The 13,582-nt window shown below is 39.0% G+C and overlaps 1 protein-coding gene across 1 annotated transcript in view; it reads left to right on the forward strand.

The window, feature by feature from the left end:
* pcdh7a (protocadherin 7a) overlaps nucleotides 1-13,106 on the forward strand; it is a 43,254-nt gene extending 30,148 nt beyond the window's left edge. Inside the window, exons 4-5 of the mRNA XM_030147448.1 lie at nucleotides 6,219-6,420; nucleotides 8,896-13,106. Coding sequence (XP_030003308.1) covers nucleotides 6,219-6,420; nucleotides 8,896-9,434 — 741 coding nt within the window. The 3' untranslated portion in view covers nucleotides 9,435-13,106. The remainder of the gene's footprint in view (nucleotides 1-6,218; nucleotides 6,421-8,895) is intronic.
* The last annotated feature ends 476 nt before the right edge of the window (nucleotides 13,107-13,582 follow it).

The raw sequence follows: 13,582 nt of genomic DNA on the forward strand, positions 1-13,582 counted from the left end.
TTGGACCATGTTCAGTGATGCATGACTCAGTTGTTGAAGCAAAACAGCAGTATCAAACATCTCCAAAATTGATCCCCTTTGGCGTGATAATGTCTGTAATACTAAGTCTGGAACTCTTTTGTGTTAATAGCGTCATGATTTACCCAACTGGAAACGAGTTCCATTAAAGCAACAAATACTTATGATCATAATAATAACAAACATTTGTAAATAAGACATGTTTAGGTGATCAGTTGGGATGTTCCATTCACTTCTGCATGGAATGTATAATTTTTAAACCTTCTTAGTTTGCCTTAAAATCGAACATCTTGCCCTCCTCGTAGATTCTAAAGCTAGATATATTTTATGTATAAATATAGTGTGTTTAACATATTTCAAGCAATAGACTCTTCAAGGTGGGCAAGAATGTCATTTTAGATTTTAAAAGTCAAACCTAATGATTTTGCTGTATTTTCCATGAAGAGAGTAAATAAAAGGTGTGCAGGATCCCAAAAAAGAAGATGAAAAAATGAAATAAAGTCTGCACAACCTGTGAGCTCCCAAAAATTTTTTCCCCACATCATTGTGGTGAATACATTTTTGGGAGCTCACAGGTTATGTGGACCTTATTTCATTTTTAGCTTACCGGCCGACAGGCCATAAGCTATTATCGTCATGCGTCTGTCGTCGTCGTCGTCTGTCGTCCGTTACAAAACTTTCAATCGTCGTCTTCTCCAAAACTACAATTCCGATTGACTTCAAACTTGGTATACAGCTTCTTTATTATGATGTCAACAAAAGTTAGAGAAATTATTTGGATCTGGATCTGATTCTGGATTTGGTGCGACTTTGAAAAATTTCCCCATTATAAGAGATAGGAAGTGCCACTAAGCTACAGGGCCATTGGTCCTGTTTTTTCATTTGCTGTATTTTCCAACATGATATTCAAATGAGTTCAGGTCAAAGGTCATGTTTGGTCATTATATGGAGTTGGATATATATTAAAGGCACTATTGAAGTATTATATGCATGAATGATATATAAGTTAATAAAATTACATAAGAGCTTTGATGTGATTTTTAGGAAATATAGCCGGTGCAAGGTGATGGTAAAAGTGGGTGAGTTTAGCTGCTGCTGTCACAGCATCTGGAAGTTTAGATAGTTGTAGAATATGGTATCATAAGATGGATCCGTCTTGGAATTAAAAAATTCAACTATTTCTGAGTAAGACTATGAAGGTGGACCAGGTAGGTACAGAATGGAGACAAAGCCTTTATACTGTTGCCCATAAAGTTGAAATAAAATATTTTTACCTCTTCTCATGAAATGATTGTGACAATGTGATTTATTCTTGATGAAGTGTACCTGGAACACAGTAAGTAATCATTTTACCTGGTCAAAGGTGATTACTGATGTCTATAAATAGGAAGAAAAGGAGGACTGTGTCTCAAAACAAAACTAATCCAACTTTATAGGCAACAGTATATGTGCAGCTACAGTGGGACATGGATCCTCAATAAAAGCTTGTATATAACCAAAGTTCTGGTTGTGGATGGTACGAAACAATCTAATGTGCGGTATATATAATACATGCAGCATAAATAATACAATCAGCCATTATGCAGCGGCTCTACTACCTAGATGTTGTCAAACATAAATGAGAAGGAGCACAAAACCAAAGGGAAGTGTGGCTCTAGTCCTGCAACCATATTTGTAGTTTTGGTTTATGCATAAACCGCATCCTGTCAATTCATTATGTAGACCAGAGAGAAGCAGGGCAAAGACAAACACACTCCCATCTAAATGTGGACACACACGCAAACAGTCAGATGTTGAGATACTCCACACAAACACATGTGTTGAATATGCAGACACATGTAACGAGAGGAGAGGGAGACTGTTAATTAACTAGAGCTCGTTAATTCTCTTTGAACCGACAGCAAGGAGGTTTACACACTAATTACCTTGATGACTGAGCCAACCTGTGCACACACACATGAGCATCCTGACACAACAATCACACACACTCACGGGCTGACATAACACATCTTGCAAGCTTTGAAAATCTCACACTCATGTACAGCCATAAAACACAAACATAAAGGTGTGAAGTCCCTCTCACAAGCACAGACATATGCATGTGCACGGCACCGCACTCCTGCCCTGAAATGAAAGCTATATTAGGAACTTTTTTTTTTCCTACACTCTCTTTGCAGCAGCAAGATTCAGATGGTTAAGCTTCCTGTGAGTTCAGAGCCATCATGCCTCTGTTTGATTCACATAGATCCTCCTGAAATAACTTCACAATAGCTCCTGTACTGTATTTCAGTATTCACATGCTTGTACAGTACATTTACATTACATGCGCTCGTAGACACAAACCCACACACCCACTCAAATACACTTACCGTACTGTGCAGATGACTGAAGCTCCCATGTCAGTATTGAACTGTAATGGTCCGTGTCAGATTAAGGGGAAGGTTTTTTATGTCCTCCGTCAAACTCAATTAATATTCCATCAGGCATGAATTCATAGGCCACACTGGACCTTAGATAATTCAGCCATGTGTGGGTGTGTATTGGCAAGTACGTGTGAGTTCTCATGTGTGAATGTGTTAAACATTCAGTAGATATTTAGAATACTTAGTAATCTATCTTAATTGCAACAGCTCAACCAAATAATAGAAAGCTTGACTTACACACACTCACACACAAACACACTTTTTGCTTTGTGGATCAAGTTGAAAAACATCAAGGAGTGCTTGGATACTGTGAGTTGAAAGAAAAAAAAAAAGAAAAAAGAGCTAAATTTAAGGTATGAGCAATGGAGGATGCAGATGTAAAAGGCTTGAAAAGACCATATTGACAAAAAAATGTTAAAACGGGTAGCGAGAAGCAGAAGGATAAAGAAAGATTATAAAATCAAAGTGGGGAAAAATAAGACAATTACAAGAAGAGGGCAGAATATGTAAAGTGTAAAGAAGTAGTAGGATTTGATAACTAAAAGATGGCAAAGTATGAGATTTGTTAAAAAGAGAGAGGGATGTTTGAGACGGAGAAGTGGAAGTATGAGAGGGGGAAAAAAGTGGCAAAAGGGGGTAAAGGCATGGAGGAGTTATGGGTCAATAAAGCCTGCTGTGGGGGAAGACGAGAGAGACTCATAACGAGGTCAAGGACACATCATCGATCGCCACATCATAAAGCTGACTGGCAAAGAGAAGAAGTAAGGATGGAGGGGGAGGCAGAGGAGGGGGAAGAGAGAAAGGAGGGAGATGAATGGCTGAGAGATACAGAGTTGAATGCAGGATGGCAAAAGAAAGACCTGATAGCAGAGGGAAAGAGAAAATAAAATTATCAGGATGAAGGAATGAAAGAGGGCAGCTCTGGCCTGAAAGAGGGTTAGAGGGAAATTGAATTAGATGGAATCATGACTGAATAGATGAATTCTGTAGAACACACAGAGAGAAACCAGCATCAGGCCGCCAGTATTAGAAACTCGCCCCTTGTCAATCAAGACTCGCCGTCGGATTTCCACATTCATCTAATAATCCCAAACTCTCAATCCTAATCTCTCGTCCTGCCTCATATCATGGATATCTCATAGTCATACAAGAGTAGTTACTTTATTCTGCTACTATCACAGAGTAGTTACGCTGTGATCATTAACCCATAAAGACCCAAACAGCCCCTGGCAACCAAAACCATCTACTGATCTAAACTGTTAAATACCTGTTGTTTCGCTAACCATATCCATAAAAGTAAATAATAGGTATAAAATGCAGTTTGTCATCTTTTCATGGTCATCAGATATGACCCATTTGGATGTTCAGAGGCTCCGTAGTGAACATAGAAACACCGTGATCTTCTACAACATTGATTCACCAGTAAAACCCATCGTGCTGGATCAATGACAGTAAATGGAGATGCTCGTTTTTATGTTCAATTATCGATATATTTGCTAAAACAGCCACTTTTTTCTTCAGTTTTTCTGCTTCTGATAGGATTTTTTTTTTTATTATTGATGTATTTCGAATATGGAAATGATACAAGCTTCCTGATTGCTACTAACTGACTTCTTTGCACAACATAACATAGAAATGAAACTTCAAGGAAGCATAAAATAATAATACACACAAAAAAGAAAAAGAATAAAGTCATATTCGAAAAGGAGAGAGAAGAAGCATAGCTTATTAGCTCTCACCCCTCGGTCTATAATAACCCCAACTTTAATATGCGCTTTTATGAACATTTATATGATCACTAAATTAAATATGGGAAAATAACTGATTTATACTGAAAAAAATGCAGAAACAGAGGACAATATTGTAATAAATAGTGATAAATCATTTAAGAAGGGTTAAATAGAGAGCAAAATTTATTTGGGATCTGCTACAAAAGTAGCACTGAGTCTTTATGGGTTAAAAAAAATACTCTACCATGATGTTATTTTTAAACTGTGATCCCAAAGAAACTGCTGTGACAGCCTGTTATGTCAAGAAATGAAGGAATGTTTGTGATGCCGGCAACAGTGAGTGATCTCATAAAACAAACTTAGTATCAGGAAATTACACAATTAACTTTTTACTGATCAGTGGAAAATAAAATGAGCTTTACCCACGGCCTCTCTGGCTCTGTGCTCTGAGACTATTACACTCTGTCACTCTTGTTCTCCGTCTTCTGAGCCACTGTCCCTCGTCTGAACCACTGAAAACGAGGTTGGACCGTCACGGCTTCATCCAAGCTAATGCTCTAAAAATACATCGCCCTCTACAGAGAGTTAAGAAGAAGTCAGTGACATTCCAAGAAGTGCTGTTTTCTGCTTTTCACTCCTTCCTTTTTGCTTTTTGCCTTTCACTTCTTGCTTTTACTCGAACATCTTTCACTCCTGCTTACACTCACTGTCCTTACTGTCGGAGTAACTTCCTCAGATCCCTCTTTCATCTTAACATTGTTAAGCAATGGCACGAGAAACAAATGCTCCATTAATTTCCCTTTTCTGCTTAATTAATTGTGTTGTGTACCTCTCCCCTCTTGCCTTGCATGTTCATTAGGTGAAATGTTCAAATGTTTCTTTTCCCTCAGTGTCTAGAAGAAAAAGAAAAAGTGGTGCAGCTTGGTCTTTTATCCCGGCCGTCCATCATTTTCCCTCTAGATTATCCTGAGGCGTCGTTCAGAGCTGAAGTTTTTCCACCCTAATCTGCATGTTTCCTCTGTTCCCTGACTTGCTCTCTATAAGCAGCATGTTTCAAAGCGGTCTTAAATTGGAAGGGTTGTAATTTTACCAGCAGATAAATTAGTGTAAGAAGAGATAGGAGGGATGTCATATAGGAATGGCCTTCCTGGTGCAGAGTGATCCCTCCAGGCAAGATGGAGTCATTTAACTCTCTGTGATATCCCCCCTGCATGGACTTATTACAATCTCTCTCTTTTTTTACTTCTCTAAATCAGAAACTGTGCTACTAACTAGATGTGGTGATTCACACATATAAATCACAGCAGGTGCAACGGTCAGTTGGACTGAATGAAGCAATCCATTACAGATTCAACACCACTGCCACTGTAAGAGTGGCAGATGTCAGTGGTAGTTGATATCCTGTTGATGTTTGTTATCACGCAGTCTGTGCTACCTACTGTTAAAAGCCGAATGGTTCATATTCTAGCTTTCTTTATTTAGATCGTTTTTTGTTTTTTCCCCAGGTGCACATTAATCTCCTAATGAAAAATAATTCATTTAAATCAAACAGTATCAATCAAACAGTGGAAATTGGAACAAACACAGCGTATTTGTCAGGAAATGTGAACTGATGATACAAGTAAATCACAAAGCTACTCAAATGCAGCCAACAAAACTAACTTTAGCTGTATAAATACAGTCTTAAGAAGTTGTTTTTTAAAGATTAGGCTATATTTTGCACAGCTGCTACGACTCCAACTTCTATTCCAGATGGAAAATAAGGGTCTTGGAGTTGGCCAGAGGTTTGTAAACAGCAGCCCTGTCCAGCAGCATTAATCTAAACTGGGATTAAAACCCAACCAAAAAGTTTGAAATGCTGTTGTGATTGGTTGATGACTATTACCCTGCATTGTACCCTCTAAGCCCATAATCAAGGCGAACACGATTAGATAATCTCAGTATGTCTTTGCAGACCCCTGCCCACCGGCCTAATCCTCAGATTTAGAATCTCAGATTAGGAACCCTGGATGATTAATCCCATATTGTGTTTGTATGTTCCCTGCAGGGGACCCTTCGCCGGGTGACCTTCTCAGTAGTCAGCCAGCCCCAGGACGGTGGTTGCTATGACAGTGGCCTGGAGGACTCAGAAACACCGAGCAGCAAGAGCTCATCAGGGCCGCGGCTGGGTGCCCTGCCCCTGCCCGAGGAGGGCTATGAGCGGACCACACCAGAGGGCAGTGTGGGGGAGGAGGAGCATGTGGAAAACGGTTAGAGCACTCACACACACCACAAACACATAACATCCCATACAAAAACGATGGCAACATACCTAAAAAATCTAATAAAATCCTCACCTTTCTCAACTTTCTGTGCCTGCATCCATAATAACCTGTAGATCAAACTCATTTTAGTTCGGGGGGACATTAGGGTCAATTAGGCCGGACGAGTAAAACAGTAACAGTGAAAAAAGTAAAATTACATTATGATAATGTTTATGTCTACAATTTCAATAAAAATCTGAATAACATGAACAACTTGAAATGTCTTAAGAATAACAAGTGCAGTTTTAACCATATTATGCCTCAGTTTAACATTTACACATGTTACATGTGTAAATGATACATTACAGCTTACATTACAGTTACAAATACACAAAACATTTAGTAACAGGCAGAATATTGGTCAAATTGCACTTACTTCTCTTTAGACATTTCAGGATGTTCATACTTGTTCACATTTTTTGTAAAAGAATAGTTTGTTAATGTAAGCATTTTCATGTAATTACTTTGTTTTACACAAAAACAGAGAAATCTGTGGTTGTCATTATTTGTAGGTTATTATGATCATATTTTAAATATCTGACCCAATTGAGATCTAATTAGTCTGTATGTGGAACCTGAATTAAAATGATTTTGACATCAATGATTGTTCATATCTTCAGTGTAATTTTTGCATTTCAAAAATTCATCTGCATGTTTGACACCTGTGCTGTAGGTGATTTCTGTGTAAAAATACTTTCCAGGAAGATCTAAAGGCATAATATTTTTTGTTCACATGCCGCAGTGGCGATGCAGCAGTGTGCAGCACTCGCTATCACTATCTTAGAAACGGAATCCACTGACATAAACAAACAAATAGACTGTGTTCTCATTTGCATACACACAAGCAACATTATGCTGACTGCAGTTCTTAGTCTTAAATAGTATTTTTGTTTTCTCAAAATTACATATTATACCTTCAAAGACAATTGTGGTCAGTAGGCTGCCAGGAAAATGTGTATTTTATCTGTTCAGGCTGTGTACTGTACTCTGAGAAAGCACCACTATGTGCAAATTACACACACACATACACACATACACACACACAAACGCAAGTTCAGAAAGCAGTTTTATTAAAACCTTGACTTGCTGTTAAGGTCTCTGGAGTTTTCTCCCTACATGTGACAGGGTTAGGTTTTATACATCAAAGAAATTAGTGTGTGTGTGTATGTGTGTGCGTGCGTGCGTGCGTGTGTGTGTGTGTGCGTGCACATATGAATGTGTGAACTCCTGTGTGTATTATGTGAGCTTTTGAGAGAAGCTAATGTGTGTCAGTTTGTTGTAGCAGGAGCTCATGTGTGGCCTTGTCATCAGTCAGGAGCCCGAATCTTTTCTTTCACCAACAAAATTGTGTTTTTACCATTTTCTACTGAGTATTTGTCAAGGATGGAAAGAGGCAAAAAAGGTTTTTCTTTCCTTTTCTTCCCCTCCTTCTCTCTATGTGTGGTCATGCCAAAGCTAGAACAACACACCAAGGTTGTAGTGACCTTGGTTTGTTGACTGACTGCATGTTCTTCAATGACTGTAAAATGTGCTTCCAGTTAAATGCATTTTTTCTCCTGATATGGGAAATCTTTAGGATTTTGAGCAGTTTAATACGTTTTTGGTCACAGTCAGATGGAGAAAGGAATTGAACAGAGAAATCATTGTGTGGATTATAATTATACTGAGTAATTATTTGCCAGTTTGGTTTCACATGATTTTAACTGTGCTGCTGTACGTTGGGAACAAAACTGAAATTAACTATGAGAATGCTTTAGGAATATTTAATTTCCTGTTTTTTATTTCAAGGAAAGAGGAATTTAGAGACTGAAACTGATATGAAAATGCCTTAAGGAAATATATATGAAACTTATTACTTTAATTCTAACTAGCTACAACATGCAAATTGTATAGTGTATTTAAGTTGCAGGAAATGTGTCTGATCTCTCACCTGTATTGATTCATTAGTGAGTATCTTAGGTAGCATGTGACCTTTGACACTTTTCCCTCTAGAGTTAGTCTCTGTTGGTCTCACTAATCTTTAACCTAGCACTTATTGGATATAATAGGGCCTTTATGTAAGTTAATCTGTTTATTGTATGTAAAGACATACATATGTGTCATTCAATTTACAGGTAATGGTCACTTTTTGCCCTTGGTAGGTGTTTGGATTGACCTGACCTTTCAACTTTATGTTATGCTGAGCACATATGAGATTTTTTTCATGTTCTTTTAAAGTCAGCAATTTCCATTTTGTGCTACAAGCATTTTGTTTGCTTCTCTAGCTCACTTCAAATTCCCTTACAACCTTTCCCTTACTTATCTCTTCCTCCTATTTTGAATCCTGCAGTGTTTATCTCATATTCTCTGCTTACTCCCTCCTCTTCATTGTGCCTTTTTTAACAGCTAAATACATTTTCCCTGTCTCCTTCTTGTGCTCAGATGCCAGACAGCTGCCAGATGTTGCTCTGACAGGAAAGTGTACCAGGGAATGCGATGAGTTTGGCCACTCTGACACATGCTGGATGCCCGTTCGCCCCTCACCTCGGCAGCGCCAGCGCCACGGCAGCGATCCCCCACGGCTCTCCACTTTCGCACCTGGAGATGATAACAACAATCTCCGTGGTAACGACCATGAGAGCGACAGCGAGAGCGCTGGCAGCGCAGGGAGCTCTGAACCCGGGGTGGTCGTTAGTGTAGAAGGTCAGAGATTACCTTTAGCCAACGGGGATCCCCTCGGCACCCTGGGTAGCGGAGATCGCAACAGGAACATGGGCGATCACAACCGTAACCTACTGAACCGCAAGATGACTTCAGCATCCTACGATACATTTAGCAGCGCTGGCTTCGGGAGACGCCAACAAGAGGAGGAAGGAGGAGAAGGCCAGGACCCTCCTGAGGTTATACCCCTGACGCGAACAGGAGGGGATTACAAGACCACGTCCTGCCTCACATTGTCACGTCGTGAAGTCTACCTGTGACAGCCATGCAATGGAGCAATCACCCTACCTACGCTACCACTTTCTGAAAAAGACGGAGTATTCAGATGAAACTGGCTAAAGTATGTAAACATCATAACAGAAGGCCTTTTAAACCTGTGAAGATGTGAAAATGTCAGAGTTGAGATGTTTTCCGTATATCACGTTGACATTTTTGGATTCCAACCAATATTTATAGGCACTTAAACTTAAGCAGGAGACGGATGAGGGATCCAACAAGGAATACTTTGTAAAGAAGTTTTTTTTAACTACTGGCAAAGTTGCCTACAGGCAAAGATGCTATTATGTCCGTGTGGAGGAGGACAACTTTATCTCTTCTCCTTTTTACCTGAATCCAATGCATGCCTGAACCTTCGCCACAGAGGGATCTGTGTGAAGAAGAGAGAGATTGAGACTGAGTAAATCCTGATGCTAAAAATGCCTCAGTGCATATAAAAAAAACTTTCAGTGAGGTTAGACCGAGCGTGATTTGGAATCAGCTGGCAAACCATCTGCTGAAAAACCACTGAGGTTTTATCAAAATAGCTAAAAATAAGCAAAGAGTGCTTTGATGGAAGTATTTGGATCAAATTCAGAATCAAACCCTCTAATGCCTAATCAACCTTTAACATTACAAGATGGGGATGTGGATGTGACTAATCAAACTGCAAACCCTAAGAGAATCAAGTCATGAAGAACGTATCAAAACTGCAACAAAAATGAGGTCATTGTACAGTAACAAAATAGAAAAAATGTGTTGATCTCAAAAATCAGGTATTCTGTAAAAACACAAAGGATTCTGAACAAACTGCAACAATGTGAATAGAGAGATTTTTTTTTACTGTAATCAAATATAACCATTCAGAATACAAGGTTCTCATAGAGTGTCAGTAGTGCCACAGTATTCCAGTGTGTTTGAAAATATGTGTTTATTATTTTGCCTCCTTGCCCCGTCTGTATGTATATATGTGTGTATTTGATAAAACAGCAGTGTTATCTGTGCTGCTGTCCACCGTTTCAAATCTGACTGTGGTGCTGATTTCAACTGTGCACCTACAGTATGCTAACAGTGTTCATGTATCATAAATGTTCTTACACACATACACATATACATATGCGCGCATGCATAGACTTACACACATACACACTTAAGCATGCAAACACAAACTCATACTGTGCATTTACAGAATGTGAACATGCATAAGGCCACAGTTTATGACATGATTCAGTGGCCATGTAACATAAAGTATATAATAGCTTGCATTAACTGTCATACAGAAACATTAAGCACATCTACAAACACACATACAGTACAAGTACACACACATAAAGCATATTAGGACATAAGTGGAAACACAAGTCAACATTAAGATGTGTGCAATGCGCAGTTCATGCACTATGTGTGTATGTGTTCTCTTTCTCATCATTTTAACATATTGCCTCTCATTAAAACTAGCTGTAGCATTTTGCCTGCTCCACTCCAACCAGTATTTAAACATGAAATGTATTTAAATAATTACTCATCACTCTGACTGATGTGTGGGGCTACATTAAAGGGAATTTCATTGACATCTACCGTATGTAATGATAGACAATGTTGGAATATGAGATATTCTGCATACTGTAAGTAGGACTCATAGAAAAAACAAATTTAGAAAAAAAAGAAAAGAAAAAAGGACTCTGCATGAATGAAAGATACTGCTCACTTTTTTCCTCTCTTTTTTAAACCATACGCCTTTTTGGATACTGTACCACGCCTATTTGGATACATGTGTATTATATGTGTGTGCTAATGGGGAAACGGAGATAATGATGGCAGCAAGGGAGTTTGCCTCAGTGGATTAAACTGTTGCTTCTTTATCGTAGAGTTAGTGTAGGGTAACCTTAGGCCTTTCGCAGAGTTTGCAACGCTAAAAGTTGGCACAACGGGTGCTGCAGGCTGTAACAATAAAGAACACAATGTAGTCGGAGCACACAGTTCTCCTGCGACCCTTTCCACCACACAGTGCCGACCTAAACACGCCCATACTGCTGTGCTGAACCACGCAGATAACAGACTCCTTCACATTCGCCCTTCCCAGCAGCTACTGCACGACTCCAGATACACTCTGCTGCACTGGGCTGTAGAGTGGGTGTGGATCGAGGCCAGCACATCTTAATTCCCATCATCAGTGTGTGGTTCAGTAGTGTGATAGGGATAATAGGGTTAGGTCGTCCCTGTGGTCTTAATGAGTTTCCTTTCTCCTCTCCTCTCCTCTCTTGATCTGCTCTGATCTCATTAATGTCTGGATTGGCGAATGTAACACTACTGGAAATTGCCAGTAAGTGTGTCTCTTTGGTTTTCTGGTTGTTTTAGATCAGACTGACCACAGCAAACATACATTTTAAGGTTACACTACAGTTTAAGTTCATAGGTGCTTGTAAGACAGAATTAGTCTGTCACAAATGAGAGTAACACTCAGGTAAGATGAGCAACAATGTTTAACCTGCTACTGTAACTAATTACTTGTGGTTTTTATGTAGCCACACACAAACCCACACACTGTTGCTGCTTGACTGTCCCTTCGCTGAAAGATAACTTAATAATAGGTACCATGTGCTCACCATTAATTTTTCATCAGTAATTAGGCTGAGAAGTGGGTGCGCTCTATACGTGTGACTACACTTTGTATACCTGTATATACCTTTACAACTCCGTGACAGACACCCTTTAGCTTGTTTCAGCCCACTGATGTAGTACTTACTCCCTTAGCCTTCATTACCCCCAAAGCCCCAACATGGCTGTTTATTGAGCTCTGTTATTGATGGACTGTGTGAGGAAGTAGCGCAACTGAGGGACTAACATATGAGGTTTTACAGTTCTCTTTGAAAAGAGATTGGTGAAAACAATCACAACCTGCAGAGTACATGAGGTACACGGAAAAGACAGATGGACACCTGTTCATTCACTGGACAGAAATGAGAAATGTTCTTAATCCCTTGGACACTTGAAAGGAATTAAAGTCCAGTTTGTACATTTTGGAAAGAGACTCCTGACAGCCCTGCCTCTTCAGAGTGGCAGATATTTCTTCACACTGCTGTTTTATGGCAGTTCCATTACAGCACCTTTCAAATCCTCCGATCCGGATTTAAGGGAACTTGGTGTAAATGAATCTGTGTGGGTGTGTACTTTTTTTATACTGCACGTTTAACTATGAAAATGTTTCAGTCTACTGCAAAACAAAGAAGGGAACGAGACAGAGAAGAGCGTACTGTCTAAGAACTACCACACACTAATCAAGACTTTTTAACAAAAAGAAAAAAAAAAAAAAAACGAAAAAAACAACGGACACTGCGGACATTGTGTACCCGTCATCCCCCTCATGCTGTTATCCTTATAGCCATGTACAGATAAAACTACTCTGTAGAACAAACAACAGGAACCATAACAGACAATGGCATGCTTACAAATCTGCACTTGTGAAAAAAAAGAAAAAACTGATATTTTTATTTTCATCTTCTTTGTTTTCTTTTCTTACGGGGCCGGCTGAATTTTTTGCTGCTCCCTTCCTGTAATTACTTTATGAACTAATTGCATTTGCTATGACGAGGAAGATGAGGAGCTGTCGATGAATGGTTTGGTATGAAGATGAATCATGTAAAAGTTTGACTTTGACATTAAAAACTGCAAACACATTTGTCTCTGTTAATTATTGAGCAATGCACTCAACATAGTCACTGTGAGATAAATTATACTTGAAGCATAATGACTTCACAAGTATTTATAAGTATGAGCAAAGTATGATTATCAGTTATTTCAGTGCCCCCATAAATACAGTAAGCAGTTATGGAGACAAAATCATTCCAGATGCACACAAAAGAATTGACAAAACAATCGCTATTCACGGTCCATTTACTGCTCTGGACTTTTTGATCATCTCCCATGGGCTTCGTGAACAGAATTATAATGCATTGAATGCTTTTCAAACTTTATCTCTTGTCAAGTCTTGTTTACATTGTTGAGGATTGACTGTCAGGCTCTTTTTTTTTTTTTTGCAGTTTTCATCTCTAACCAAGAAACCGAAATCCTCAGACTTAACAGACTGACATGTACAAATAGAATATACAATATAGCACAATCAATCTCCTTTATCTTTGAAAAAATGAATTTT

The sequence above is a fragment of the Sphaeramia orbicularis genome, chromosome 1, assembly GCF_902148855.1.
Source record: "Sphaeramia orbicularis chromosome 1, fSphaOr1.1, whole genome shotgun sequence".
NCBI lineage: Eukaryota > Metazoa > Chordata > Actinopteri > Kurtiformes > Apogonidae > Sphaeramia > Sphaeramia orbicularis.